Here is a 12,767-nt window from a genome sequence, read left to right as displayed (position 1 = left end):
CAAGGTCTCTCTCTCTCTCTCTCTCTCTCTCTCTCTCTCTCTCTCTCTCTCTTCGTAATTCCACCCGCGCTATTCCCGTCTCTAGTGATACCGGCGACTTTTTTTTCTTCCCTATCTTTCTGGAACTACCCTTTTTCTATTCTTCTCGACCGCGAGATCTACCGGAAGAAGAGAAGCCTCCCGACGCACGCGTTGGTTTTTCTTTTCTTTCGTTTCGCCGCGATGGTCCTCGTGACTAGTCCTCGGCTGACGAACCGGCTGACCGTCGCGCGGGTTCCTCCAAGAAGTGTCGGTTTTTATCTCCCAGATGCCGGCTTTTATTTCCGGCACAATCGGGCCAAAGACACGGATGAACAGTGCGCCGCTGACGACGTCGACGAAGACGACGTCCCGTGGTGGTGGTGACAGCCAGCGGCGGCACCCGACGCTCTTCTCATAGTTGGGACGGCTGCGACGATGCTGCTATGTTGGGGGTCGCGACGTGCCTGACGCGCGAGGGCGACCGACCGACCGACCGACCGACCGAGCGACCGACCGAACGACCGAACGACCGACCGACCTACCCACCGACAAGCTCACCCTGCTCTCCGCTTATGCGGCGACACGCGCGTCCGCCACCCCTTTTCGAGGATCCTGGAGGCTGCGCCGGATGGCACGGCGAGTGCGCAAGCCCGCGTACCTCGCGAACTCACCCCCGCGGCTCGCTTCGCCGGCGCGTATAGAGAGAGAAATAATCGCGCGTGCAAAGCGACGTAATTATGTATACGTGACACGGGGGTGAGACAAAGACAGAGAGAAAGAGAACATATGCGCGAACACAGTCATGTTGAAGCTCACAATGACTGGGACAAGGGCAGATACACACTCGGCTGCTGATAGTCAGCTTTATCATCGTGGCGGTGGTTGTCGTCGTCGTTATCGTTTCGTGCCTTCAGCAAACAATCCTTGTCCTTCTGCGGGTGCAACAGATGCACTTTACCGGTCTAGAACCACTAAATCCGCGAAGCGCCACCGGCTGTTGCGTTTTCCGCGTACCGTCCCGTTAGTTTCTCCTTCTTCTCCGGCGCAAAGTTATTGCAGGGATGATCAAAGGCGAGTTTCGCGCGAATATCACAACCACCGTAGGCTATGCCCCGCACTTGCAGTGTGCGTCAATGTGCGCACTGTTCGCGAAAACTCAAAGCTCGAGCTATTCCCGGGCAAGGGTGAATTTCGACGGAGCCGCGTGCCAACCATCGGGGGACGCGGTATTCTCGGCGACGAGACACCTCCATAAGAAGTTTGTTCATTTGTATTTCTCTTGTAAGTTTATTATTACAAACTCCAGCTTAAACACAAGTTTTTTTCACGAAGAGTGTATATAACCTGAGTTAGACAAACAATAACAGCACACAGGTAAAACGTCGAAAAGTTCTTCTACGCGTATACATTCAAAGTAAAGGATATGTAAAAAGTAATAAGTTGGCTCCCGCCTTACCCCAGCTGGAGAGGCGACCCTCGTAAAAGATGCATCTTGCCGATCTTACATTAGCGTGCGCGAACGAGCGAGCGATTGCGCGATCCCGTAGTAAGGTAATCCGTGAAAATGATGAAATATTTCGTCCCTGCTCTCGCACGTTTAAAGTCTCTCCCTCTGCATTATGGATCGCAACGACGTGCGGGCATCAGCGGCCGTTGCTCAATCTGTAGTGTACGCTACATCGATAAATGAACTTCTCTCTCTGCCAGTCCAGCTGAAAGTTATGTACATCACATCATACGCCCGCGTTTCAATACGATGACGTAAATGCGATTGCAGAATTACGAATTATTGACCGTGTACTCACGGTTTTATCTGTCTTAGATTCAGGCAGCTCCGCGTGGTTGGTCTGTGTTCTCTCCGCGTTGTCAAGTAATCTGAATATTAGTCGCGAGAAAATGCGCGTGTAATTAAAATGCCATTAGATACGTTCTTTTCAACTAAGCTAGGTTGCACTTTTTTCCTTTTAAAATAAAATCAGTGCACTGAGAGAGCAGAAATATTTAAAGATCAAGAAATATTTTTGGAGAGGTGAATAACTAATAACATGTTTCTAATACACTTTTATACTAATGCACACCTATTTTTACATTAAAAACAAATTTCCTTCAAGTGAGAAAACATTTCCCTAAAACCGTTGCTTTTCACGGAAACAAGTTTATTTTACTTAAAAGAATTTAGATTCAAGTGAATGTGTTATTGGTATCCAATTCCAGCAAATATTTTTCTTCATTTAGATGTTTTGTTCCCTCAGTACACATAATCGAACAATAATGAAGGGAGAACGGAACGTTTCAATGCAATACTAGCTGAAGATCACAGGTCTACTGCCAATCATAGATACTCAGAGATGCCGATAGGTAAATACGCGACGCACGTGATAAACGCATCATAAACTTCGTACCGGCGTTCCCGTTTTTGCTTGGAGTCGCGCGAATACAATTCCTTAATGACCTTCCCGTTACTCACGGCGTCGCCGATTTTCGCGATGGAGTCCTTCTTATTCGCTCCACCGCTCAAAGGCGCCGTTCTATTTTCCCGTACGCGTTCCTTGCGCAGGGTGAATTTGTTTTGAAGCTTGTGCTTCGCAGAATTATTATTATTCCGACGAGGGTGGTGACTCGGCGTCTCGGTGTTTGCAATATCCGATTCGCCGTTCGCGGCCACGCGCGAGCTCAGAATATCGATTCGATTATTCAGCTCCGCCAGCTCCTTCGAGTTCAGCGACTAGAAGGAACGACTGGTGACGAATCGGCCGTGAAAAAAGTTATTTGTCTATATGTCAGTTTTCCTTTTCCGCGCACCTGCAGCCAACTATCCGCGTCGAACGGGCTCCTCTCGATCCTCATAATGTCTTGGAACCGCGCCTGCAGTCGCTCCACGTTCTCATTGTGCCGCTTGCGAAACGCGTTCAAACTGCTGTCATATTTTCTTTTTAATAACGCCAACTTGCTCTGATACTCCTCTACCTGACACTGTCGGAGTCGAAGATTAATAAACACACACATGAGCTATGGCTTACGTGACGGAAATTTCATGTCTTTCGCGCGCTCGCGTACCTGAACCTTATTCTGCAGATCGTCCTTCTCCTGCAGCAAGAGCGAAACGCACTCCTGAAGATTCTTAACCTCGAAGTCCCTCAGTTGCACGTCGTTCATCAATTTTTTAATTTCCCGCAGCTTCTCCTCGTGCTGCACTTCGAGGAGTCGCAACTTATGCGCGACCTGTTCGGAATTGCCAGACGTCCCGTGAGCGACTGAGTCTAATTCATCACGCGCGCGTTGGCTTGTGTCAAATTTTTCATTCTGTTGTTGACAAGACCGATGAAAAAATTGCGGATATTAGTGAGCGTGCGAGCGCGCGTTGATGAACATGAAAGAGAGAGAGAGAGAGAGAAAGAGAGAGAGAGAGAGAGAGAATTGAACCTAACGAGCTTGTTCGCGTACTTGATCGTGAGCTTTTATCAATCGCTCTTTCTGCCCGTCGTCGATGCCAGAGATGATCTCGCTACTCCACCGTTCTGCGGTTTTCATGGCGCCATCCGCATCGTTATCACGCTCTTCGCCGTCGTTCTCGCTAGGACGCACGATTTTCTCGTAAGTTCTGCCGGGGAGTGTGCACAGCGCATCCTTTAGGGACCGTTTCCCACAATCGTTTCCGCGCGCTCGTAACAATTGATCGTTGGTATTCTTCACGGTCTCTACGTCCGTCCTCAGTGCCTCGTTTTGACGCGATAACGCAACCAGCTCATTGGAAACGCGCGTCGTGGAGTCCTCACAGCTCGCTATTTCGCTCCTCAGGTTGTCCGCACGCGCCAGCAGCTTCTCTTTATCCTGGTCTAAGCTGGTCAGACTCGTTTGCAGGGCACTTATCGCGGCCACGCTGTCGTTCTCGCTTCTCAGCAGGGATATCGTGTCGTTGCTGTGGCCAAGTTTAATCTCAGCGTTGTTCAGTTGATTGCGCAGCGACCGGTTCTCGTCCTGCAGGCTCGCGATGTCATCGAGCTTTTGCGTTATTATCGCATTGTACTTGACACCCTCGCGCGCCAGAGCCAGCCTGTTCTTCTCGTCTAGGCTCTTCAGGTTCGCAATAATCTCTATGTGTTGGCGAATGGTTTCATTAGTCTGCATAAGCTTACTCGTGAGGTCATTGTTCCTCATCTGCAAGTCTGTCAATCTGCAAATGGCGATTTAAAGAACACCGATCGAGAAACATCGTTCAGGATAAGAACCCTCTAGATAAAAGTGGAGATCAGATCAACTTGGTCGTGTCACCCAACTCATGTTAGTTCTGCATTCAGTCCATGAATTTAACGTGAAAGGAAAAAAGGAATCGCAAAATGTTCTCTTCAAAAGATATTTACATAGTAAATTGTTACACAACAAATTTACAGTTCCTCTCAAAACATTTACATGGTAAATTTCCGAACAAAGTTTCTCTTCTTTTGCATGTTTCTCTTTCAGAACATCTACATAATAAACTCTTACGTAGCACCCATGTTCTAAAGAAAACATCTTGCGACTGCTTTTGCACTCCTTTTTCAGAAATGCATGGTCAACGTGACAACTTCGGCCAACTTCATCTGTTCTCCCCTAACACGAAACTACAAACTTCTTTCTCAGATTGTCAATATCATTCGTTTCCTTCTGCAAAGCATCGATAGTGAGCTTCAAATCGTCTATCTCCTGAATCCGCTCGCGCATGTGATCGCTCTGTGCTCGCAGTTCCTCGCGACGCGCCTCATTCTCCTTCGCGAGCGTTCTTTTCGCGTCAGTAAGATCGGCGTTCTCGTTCTTCAAGGTGTCGTGCTCCTCGCGGTAAGCGCACACTCGCTCCTCCAGCGTGTCGAGGCACTCTCGCAGCTGCACGATCTCCGAATCCCTTTCGCCTATCACCGCCTCTAAAGCCTTTTCTTTCTCGAGCATCCTCTTCCGCAATTGTTCTTGCATCATACAATCGCCTTCGCCTCTGCGCAACGTATGCTCCGCTACTTTCTGTCTCAGCTCGGTAATCTCGAGATCCTTCTTCTGCAGCTCTTGCCGCTGCTTCACATGCTCTCTGACAATCTGCACATGGTGATCTCCGGCTCCTTAACAAATCATCGTAGAACGTTAACCGATGCGTCGGCGCGTCTCGGGAAAGCTACATGACACGGTGGTATCTTACACGGTAGTACCTTGAAGGATCACGGACATCTTGTTGATATATTGTTTAATATGCGTCGTGAGAGCGCGATCGATCTCCTCGTTCGAGATCGCTTGGTTCAAGCGAGAGGAGTCGGAGCACGTCGTGCTAGTCTCCACCTCGTCCGACTGGACCTGTACGTTAACCAGCTCCTTGGAAGAGCGACAGTCGTCGCGATCGCTCGACGTCGAGACGTCCTCTGCAATGTTATCGAGCTCTGTACTTAAATTCATCTCGGATTATCGAGTTCCAATCGTCCGTTAAATCAGATCGATCAGCACGCGGGCGGAAAATCCGTCGAAATCGTCTCTCGAGACATTCTCATCGTCTCTCTTTAATCCTTCCACTACTGCGGACACATTTATGTCCAGAGAAATACAGAATCTACCGTTGGTATTAAACTATGTATCAAAGGCTCTGCTTGGAATACAACCAAATTAAGAGAGATATAGGTCAGTAAGAGCTATGCGCTGGATGTTCATGCGAATAATTAAAAGGAAAATATGGGGAGATTTAGTTTCGACTCCTGACTGAGGTAATATTTTTCGCAATTTTAATAGTAGTTACAAAGCAATAAGCAGTTGGGAATTTAATAAGAAGAGAATTAATTAAAATATAATAATCGGAATTCAGAGTCGAGTTTAAACGTGGAAGGTATAATTTACATTGTTGCATTTACACTGTCAAGCAATATTGCTCTCTCATTAATTAATTACTCACTAACATATAGCACATAGCCCTTATTAGTTTATATTTCTCTTAATCTACTGCTAGTGTTTTGTATACTCTCAATAATAATAATAATGACAAGTAGATATTCAAGCGTGAAAGAATTAAAGTGCACGCTTGGAGCTGTACCTGCAGCTTGCGGCTGGATTATCTCACGTCCGGTATAAAAATCCGTGTTTGCGATTTCGCTTACGGTCTGTCGACTGTAGCACGCTCTTAAGTTATCTATCTCCAGCAGACGATCGTGTCGTTCACGTTTGTCCTCCTTCAACGCGGCTAAGAACGTTCCTAAGGCGACCAGTGCGCTCTGCACGTCTAGGCAAGTGTCGTGCTCGCATCTGGCATGCTCGCAGATGCTTTCGTACGCCACCTTAGACTCGTCGAAATTATTCAGGCAAGTTTTCAGCATGCTAGTCAAATTACTGACTTGCCGCTCCATGCAACCCAGCTGCATTTCGTACTGCGAGATCTTGTCGTCTTTCGCCCGAATCTCATTTCTCAAGTCGGTCACCGCATCATTCATCTCATTCATCTCCACCTGTTCACGAGCAATCACTGTGTACTTTGGGTTACAACTTTTCCGTGAAAAGCTTGATCTAAGAATTATTTTAGGATTATTAGACGTCTCTGGCGTCACGAGGTGTGCAGTTTGTTTAATCATTCCTACACGGAGAAAGTATTGCAATTAAAATTACGTTAAAATTATATATCTTCTTATATTTTTAGTACAGCTAGGCTATAGAAGTGATAAATTTGACCATTTGGTGTACAATATAAAAAAAGCATTCGAGCAATTATGATAATTTTGTAGCAAAAGATCAAACGTGAATAATATTTTCAAACAGATATGTATATATAACAATTTTAGTCATGATTCTGCAGGACAAGAGATGACAAAAATTTTGTTGTAATTTATACTGCAATATTTTCTCCGTGATCTAATGTGTTGTCGTATTTATATATCATACAGCAAAATTCTCATTTCGACGCGCCTGCGAGAAGAAAGAAACACGTGTCATTGAGAAATGATCCCTACACTGCAATGCAATCGCGTTTCTTTTTTCTTCGTTTTCGTTATCTGAAACTGTGCTCCACGATGGCGTAGCTTCAACAATCGACGCGGCCGTGAGCCAGCATATAACGCGCTCGATCATTTACGCCTGCATAATTAAACTACAGTACCAAGAAATGACGCGACGTGGCGTATTCCTTTGAAATTTTACGTCCTGTTATTATCAAATTGCGTCGACAGCGATAATTAATTAATGAAGCACTGCGCGACACACGCGAGCCAAGTGACGCACCTCCCGAGCGTTGTCCTTGACGGACATTTGCTTTATCAACGTCAGCATTTGCCGCATCTCATCCTCTCGGTCGGCCAGCGTGCGGATCTGCTCGCGACATTGCTCCTGAAGCATGTCCCGTTCTCGCCAGACGCACTTCACCTGCTCCAAAGCGATGCCACGGCTCTCCGCCTCTTTCGACAGGCATTCGATTTCCTTCACCTTCCTCTAATCGATCGCGTTAATTCGATATAAGCAATCCGCCGACCTGATTTAGCCGACGTCCCAATCTCTCCAAAATACGCGCGTATACTCTCTACCTCTCGTGAGATATATGTACGCGCGAAAAAGAGAATAAGTTTCTGTGTACCAACCGCGAGTGACTCATTCTCCATGGAAAGTAATTCCGCGTTTTTAAGTCGCTCCCGAAGTTGCTGAATCTCTTGCGATTGTAAGTGACAAACTTGACATTTTCTACCCAACTCCGCTTTCAACTGATCCACCAGACACTCCGAAGCGGAGAGCTAAGGGAAGAAGGAGCAAAGCCCAATTGAAAAGGAAGAGAGGGAAAGGAATGCAATTTACATCCTTTACACGATACAAAAAGGAGGAAAGAGTTACTTTCGCGCTTAATTCATCCATCTCGCTCTTGCGTTTGTCGCTCACCATCTGCAACTTCTTTCGCACGATCTACGGAAAGAGATCTAAATGATCAAGCGAATTCTCAACGGAGAAACCGTTTATGAGCAGTGAAAGATCGATTTACGTTGAAATTGAATTTCAAGATCCTCGCGTCCTCGTTCCTTTTCTCCAGGCGGTGGTGCAGCTCCTCCAGCTCGTCCTCCTTCACCTGAAAGGCGAGAAAACGCGCATGATTTATCCCGGTTTACCTCGATAAATACGTTCGCGCGAATCGCGCTATCGCTCCGTACACCGAGTTCGTTCTTCAGCACGATGATCTCAGAGTCCTTCTGGATGATAACCCGCTTGTGATTCCTCTCGCAGATCTCCAGATCCGTGGTCAACCTTAACTTGCGCTCGGACGTCGAGGCGCTCTCACTACTCCCGTAGTATTGACTCGAGCACGAGTCCACGTCGCGCTGCACCTGTCTCCCGTCGTAGTCGTCGATCTGGACATTCGCGTCCCGGTATTCATCCGTCTGCACGCACACTTCGCACACCGTTTGCGCCGCCTGGGAGGACGCGTCGACGTACTCGATACAGACACTCGCCTGATTGTTACATTCTGCAAGATTCATCGCGATTCAAAACTACGAGCCATGAGCACGCCTGCCGCTCCGTGAATTTTTCACGCCGGTCTCAAGAACACCGCGATGTTTCGTCGCGAAAAGCAACCCTTGCCCCGTCTAACCTCTCCTTGTCTGTTTTACCTCGCGTAGGTCTCTGCTCGCTCAGAAGGTCGCAAGAGGTGACGCGCGACACCAGATAAGTCTCGTTTTCCGACGACGAGCTTGTGAAGCGATTCTCCCTTGACACGCGAATACTGGTCAGCAATGAGTTGCAGATTTCTCTGTCGTAGCGGAATCGCCGGTGAGGACGCAGATACATGGACAGATACGTGTCGGGGTGTCGCGAGCATACGAGTCTACTCGGGTGGAACAATAAGGTTTCTTGTGACAGGAGCGGTCTTAAAGCAGACTCGATCCTCGCTTCTTCCTTATACTCGGCCCGAACGTCTCGCTCGACGTTGGCCTTGTCCTGCGGATGTATGAGAGAATCGTTAACAGCCCGTTAAAATATTTAACGTCGTCGCAATATTTATCAGAAGAAGTTCTCACGAGATCCTCCAAGTGCTTTCGTTGCTCCGGACTGAGCTTCAGAGATTTGTATTTTTGCAACTCCTGCTGCGTGATGCGAAGCTCCTTCTGGGCTTGGGCAGTAAGTCCTATCATGTTGTCCATCACGACATCGAACGGCACCACTTTTCCCGGCTACAAAGAGAAACCGAAATGCACGTGCCGCTTTTATTTTACGCTCGAGCGTTCCCAGCGTTCTTTGTGCAATCGCAACACACCAACAGGATTTACATTTAATAAACATCTGCGAAGTAATTTAATTAGTAATTTCTGTGCTCTCGCAGCGTTCGCTCGTTAAATATATGCGAATGAATAATTTAGTCGCTCGCCGTGCAGTGCAAAAGAGCGTGCGTGCACACATGTATGTGCGAATGTGCAGTTGTATTTCGGGCCAATCGATAACGTTCCAAATTCCAAGATCGCTCGTTGGAAAACTTCCGGATTTCATTCGCGAATAACGTGTCCAATTATTTATAAGCATTTGTACGTTGTTCCTTCTTAGAGATATTTCTTCATTCCAAAGAACAAGGAGAAAACTTATATATTTTCTCTCACTTTTAATCAGGTAATTTAGTCCTTTACTGAATGACGCAATAGTGTGTTGTTGTTTACTTAATTACTTACATTAATATAAAATATTTTTTAAATAAGAAAATAGAAGTGGTTCTCTTAGAGAACTCCTTAGCTCTTTATAAAAATTTTTCTCTATTTAAATAAAACAATTTAGATATAAATAAATATGTCATTAATACCGGCCAAATAAATATCTTTTTCAATGTTTTTCTCTCAGTGAAAGGATGAATATTTTATGATCATTATTCTTTCTTAGAAATCTTCCAAAGAACAAAGAGGAAATTCACTTATTCTCTGTTTTTAATAAAATGAATTAATCCCTCAATTTAATTAATGTACCGAAGAGCAGAAAGGGTTAACCCTTAGGCTACGACATGAAGGTTGGATCCTCCTCTCGAGAGGACTCCAATAATAGTTTTTGCGTAATAACTTCCAAGAGAAGTTTTTCCTAAAGTTCTAAAGATTGCAATTAAATACTTTATTTAAATATTACCTAATAATGCTCTTTGTCATATTTTTTCTTATCTAGTAAAAGTAAAATGAAGTCAGTCGAGGACTCCACGTCGTAATTAACGTTGATAAAAATAACGCCGTAGCCTAAAGGTTAAAGAAGAGAGACTCGACTTGGAAAGGATCGAAAGCGTGGACACCAACCGCGGTTGTTGCGTGTTCGCTGAGCTCGCGGAAATAGCGCGTGCTCTCCAGCACGTTCGGGCTCCAGGCTCGAATGTCCGTGCACGACTCGTACATCTTCAAGCGACCCTCCGATCGTTTCTGCGGCGCGACGTAATCCCCGTAAATCGAATGTATGCCATTGCCTGGTCTGCCCGCCAAAAAGATGCGCGGTCCATGCTCAGCGTAGGACATCGTCGTCGCAGCTTCAACTTCTCACTATTCGCTTGATCCGGGTGTCCGCGAGACGTGAGTCACGCCTGCCTCTTACGCTCAAGCGACTGCTGGGACCGTCTAATTTTCGCGAAAAATCATGACGCATACGAGGTTAGCGGGAGAGATTTCGGCTCCTGCTGTATTTTATTTATATACCATAGTAACCGAGCACGGTGAAGAGGAAGATATCGATATTAGGCCGGTGAGTAGGGTGGTGGCGGTTCAGGCCGTTGGAGTGGTGCGCGGAAAAAAGAGAAGAGTGGCGCTTAAAAAATACAATAAAATATCTTTATTTCGTAAGCTGCCGTTAAAAATAATTACAGCATCAATAAGTACACTTCCATTCTTGCGATTGTATTATAGCTGTTCTCTTAACCGCTTAAGTAGTAGAATGCTGCACGCGTGTATCGCCTAAAACATATATCCTAATTGTATTCCCGCGAGAGCTCTAATAGAGCGTTATCTCCGCGCAATGAAACAAATAGTTGTTTCCATTTCGGATGTACGTATAACACAAGATGAGGCAGCTTCCCGCGGATTCGTCTAATTTATATTCTAGCTGGGCTAAAGGGGTGTTGACAGGGACGGGAACGGGGCACGGAGGTTAAGTACAAAAGTAGATCCTCGTCTAGAGCGATGGATTATATAATAATAATAATTATAACATGATCATCTTACGACAGGTCCATTCTTTTTCCAACAACTTCCTACCTTCGGAGAATTGGTATGATAAGTTAAATGAAGTTGAAATGAAGTATATACTTGTCTCGCCCTCTGACCGCATACACCAGTGTGTACATCAGTTCAGGAAGTTTTTCGAAAAGGAACAGACCCGATGTTACGTTGGTACTCTGAGGACATTCTCTCATTGAAACACTCTCTCTGACTCGCACACATATCGTAAATATCGTATCATCTTAAAAGACGAAAACGTCTCTCTTCCCTTTCTCTCCTTTTAATATACTACATGATTATCGCGTGAGGCGTCAAACGTTTGGTTGGATGAAAGAAGAAACTGAGCTGGAAAGAAACACGCGAAACGTGCACATGTCTCTCTTGGCGGTTGCGAAATAAACAAAAATTAATTAACGCGGAACAGACTGATAATTTGGCTGCGGAACGAGCCTGTTCGTGAGCGCTCATTGCGGAAGTCCACGTGTAATATTTCGCGACACTACGTTTCAGCAAAAAGAACTCGATATAGAAATCGTATAGCTACATCATTATTTATAGAGTATATGTATACATATATATATATATCTCTCTGTCTCTCTTTCTCTCCTTCCCTCTATATGTACACGTCCCTCCGAATCGTGTAGAAAAATAGGCTTGCGTAGAAAAAGTAGGATCGAGCGAACATGTAAAAACGGACTCGCGCGTAAGTATCGAGGCAGTATGGATTCATTGGAGAAGCGCTACTTCTTTTGCCTCCCGTTTTTTGCGACGTATGTAAAATACACAATCGGAATGTAATATTGCATCTAACGTATTAATTCCACTTAGACGAAGGCACAATGTGTATGTGTAAGTATGTGTGTGAAGAGCGATACTTCACGTACACGCGCGGATTCGTCGTTATCTATCGCCTTGAGACGCCTCACCTAATCTCGATCCTCGATCCGCGATCGGTCAACAGATATACATAACGTAGATAGAAATGAACATTAAAATTCGAAAACTTCAACACTGTGTAAACACGCGATGGAGTAGACGGAGCTGATACACGAATAGGCGTGTATGAATGCGCTTACGCGACGGGGAACACTTGATTTATTCTTTTTTTTTCTTTATATCGTTTTCAAAAGACGCAACTGGAATGCGACGGAGATACATACCGCGGTAAGGCCACTTTCTTCGCTTTCGTGTCGTTGTATATGTATAAGATTGAATATTTGCATCGGGTATTATCTCTTTCACGAGGCTATCGGTCGTGATTTATTTTTACGTGTTCACCTCCTACAGGCCTCCTAACAATTTATGAAAACAAGTTGCCGTCAACTGCCGTTCTATCTCTTTCTTTCTCTCTTTCTCTCTTGCTATCTTTTTTTCTTTTTCGATACAACCAGTCGCAATGTCTCTCGTAATACTGTTCGGAAATTGTCTTCTCTTTTTCCTCCCGACGTATTATATTCCCCTCGTTTTTCCGCGCGTTATACCTCAATATTTCATAAGCAGACAACATCTATTGCCATTCTATGACTCGCAGGTACAAGAAATATCGTACATTCGCACGCAGAACATTCATCCGAATCGACGTCGAAGCCATAGAATAAC

General features: G+C 45.6%; 2 protein-coding genes across 2 annotated transcripts; both read right to left on the bottom strand.

Annotated features, from left to right (window-relative positions):
* Positions 1–833: 833 nt before the first annotated feature.
* LOC116842026 (probable myosin heavy chain ECU04_1000) lies at positions 834–5,436 on the bottom strand. The gene is made up of 7 exons (XM_032810667.1): positions 5,196–5,436; positions 4,631–5,108; positions 3,466–4,195; positions 3,079–3,324; positions 2,824–2,994; positions 2,489–2,746; positions 834–953 (listed from the first exon to the last, which is right to left on the bottom strand). Exons 1-7 carry the CDS (start codon positions 5,434–5,436, stop codon positions 834–836), a joined length of 2,244 nt encoding a protein of 747 aa, XP_032666558.1.
* Positions 5,437–5,463: 27 nt separating this feature from the next.
* LOC116841996 lies at positions 5,464–10,472 on the bottom strand. Its single transcript, XM_032810607.1, has 10 exons — positions 10,263–10,472; positions 9,015–9,167; positions 8,607–8,934; positions 8,148–8,461; positions 7,982–8,065; positions 7,837–7,905; positions 7,590–7,739; positions 7,237–7,443; positions 6,062–6,557; positions 5,464–5,552 (listed from the first exon to the last, which is right to left on the bottom strand). Exons 1-10 carry the CDS (start codon positions 10,470–10,472, stop codon positions 5,464–5,466), a joined length of 2,100 nt encoding a protein of 699 aa, XP_032666498.1.
* Positions 10,473–12,767: the final 2,295 nt, after the last annotated feature.

This window comes from Odontomachus brunneus, unplaced genomic scaffold (genome assembly GCF_010583005.1).
Source record: "Odontomachus brunneus isolate Ranch 3 - 2012 unplaced genomic scaffold, Obru_v1 Obru_scaffold_020, whole genome shotgun sequence".
Lineage (NCBI taxonomy): Eukaryota > Metazoa > Arthropoda > Insecta > Hymenoptera > Formicidae > Odontomachus > Odontomachus brunneus.
The sequence above is the reverse complement of the archived record's forward strand: the minus strand, read 5'-3'. Positions and strand labels throughout refer to the sequence as shown.

Coding starts and splice junctions, on each gene's coding strand:
- LOC116842026 (XM_032810667.1), bottom strand. CDS start 5,436: ATGAATTTAAGTACAGAGCTCGATAACATTGCAGAGGACGTCTCGACG. Junction 2,995..3,078: donor ATCTGCAGAATAAGGTTCAG/GTACGCGAGCGC, acceptor CGACTCCGACAG/TGTCAGGTAGAGGAGTATCA. Junction 954..2,488: donor TCGCGAAAATCGGCGACGCC/GTGAGTAACGGG, acceptor TTGCACCCGCAG/AAGGACAAGGATTGTTTGCT.
- LOC116841996 (XM_032810607.1), bottom strand. CDS start 10,472: ATGTCCTACGCTGAGCATGGACCGCGCATCTTTTTGGCGGGCAGACCA. Junction 9,168..10,262: donor TCAGCGAACACGCAACAACC/GCGGTTGGTGTC, acceptor TTCTCTTTGTAG/CCGGGAAAAGTGGTGCCGTT. Junction 7,906..7,981: donor TCTTGAAATTCAATTTCAAC/GTAAATCGATCT, acceptor CTCTTTCCGTAG/ATCGTGCGAAAGAAGTTGCA.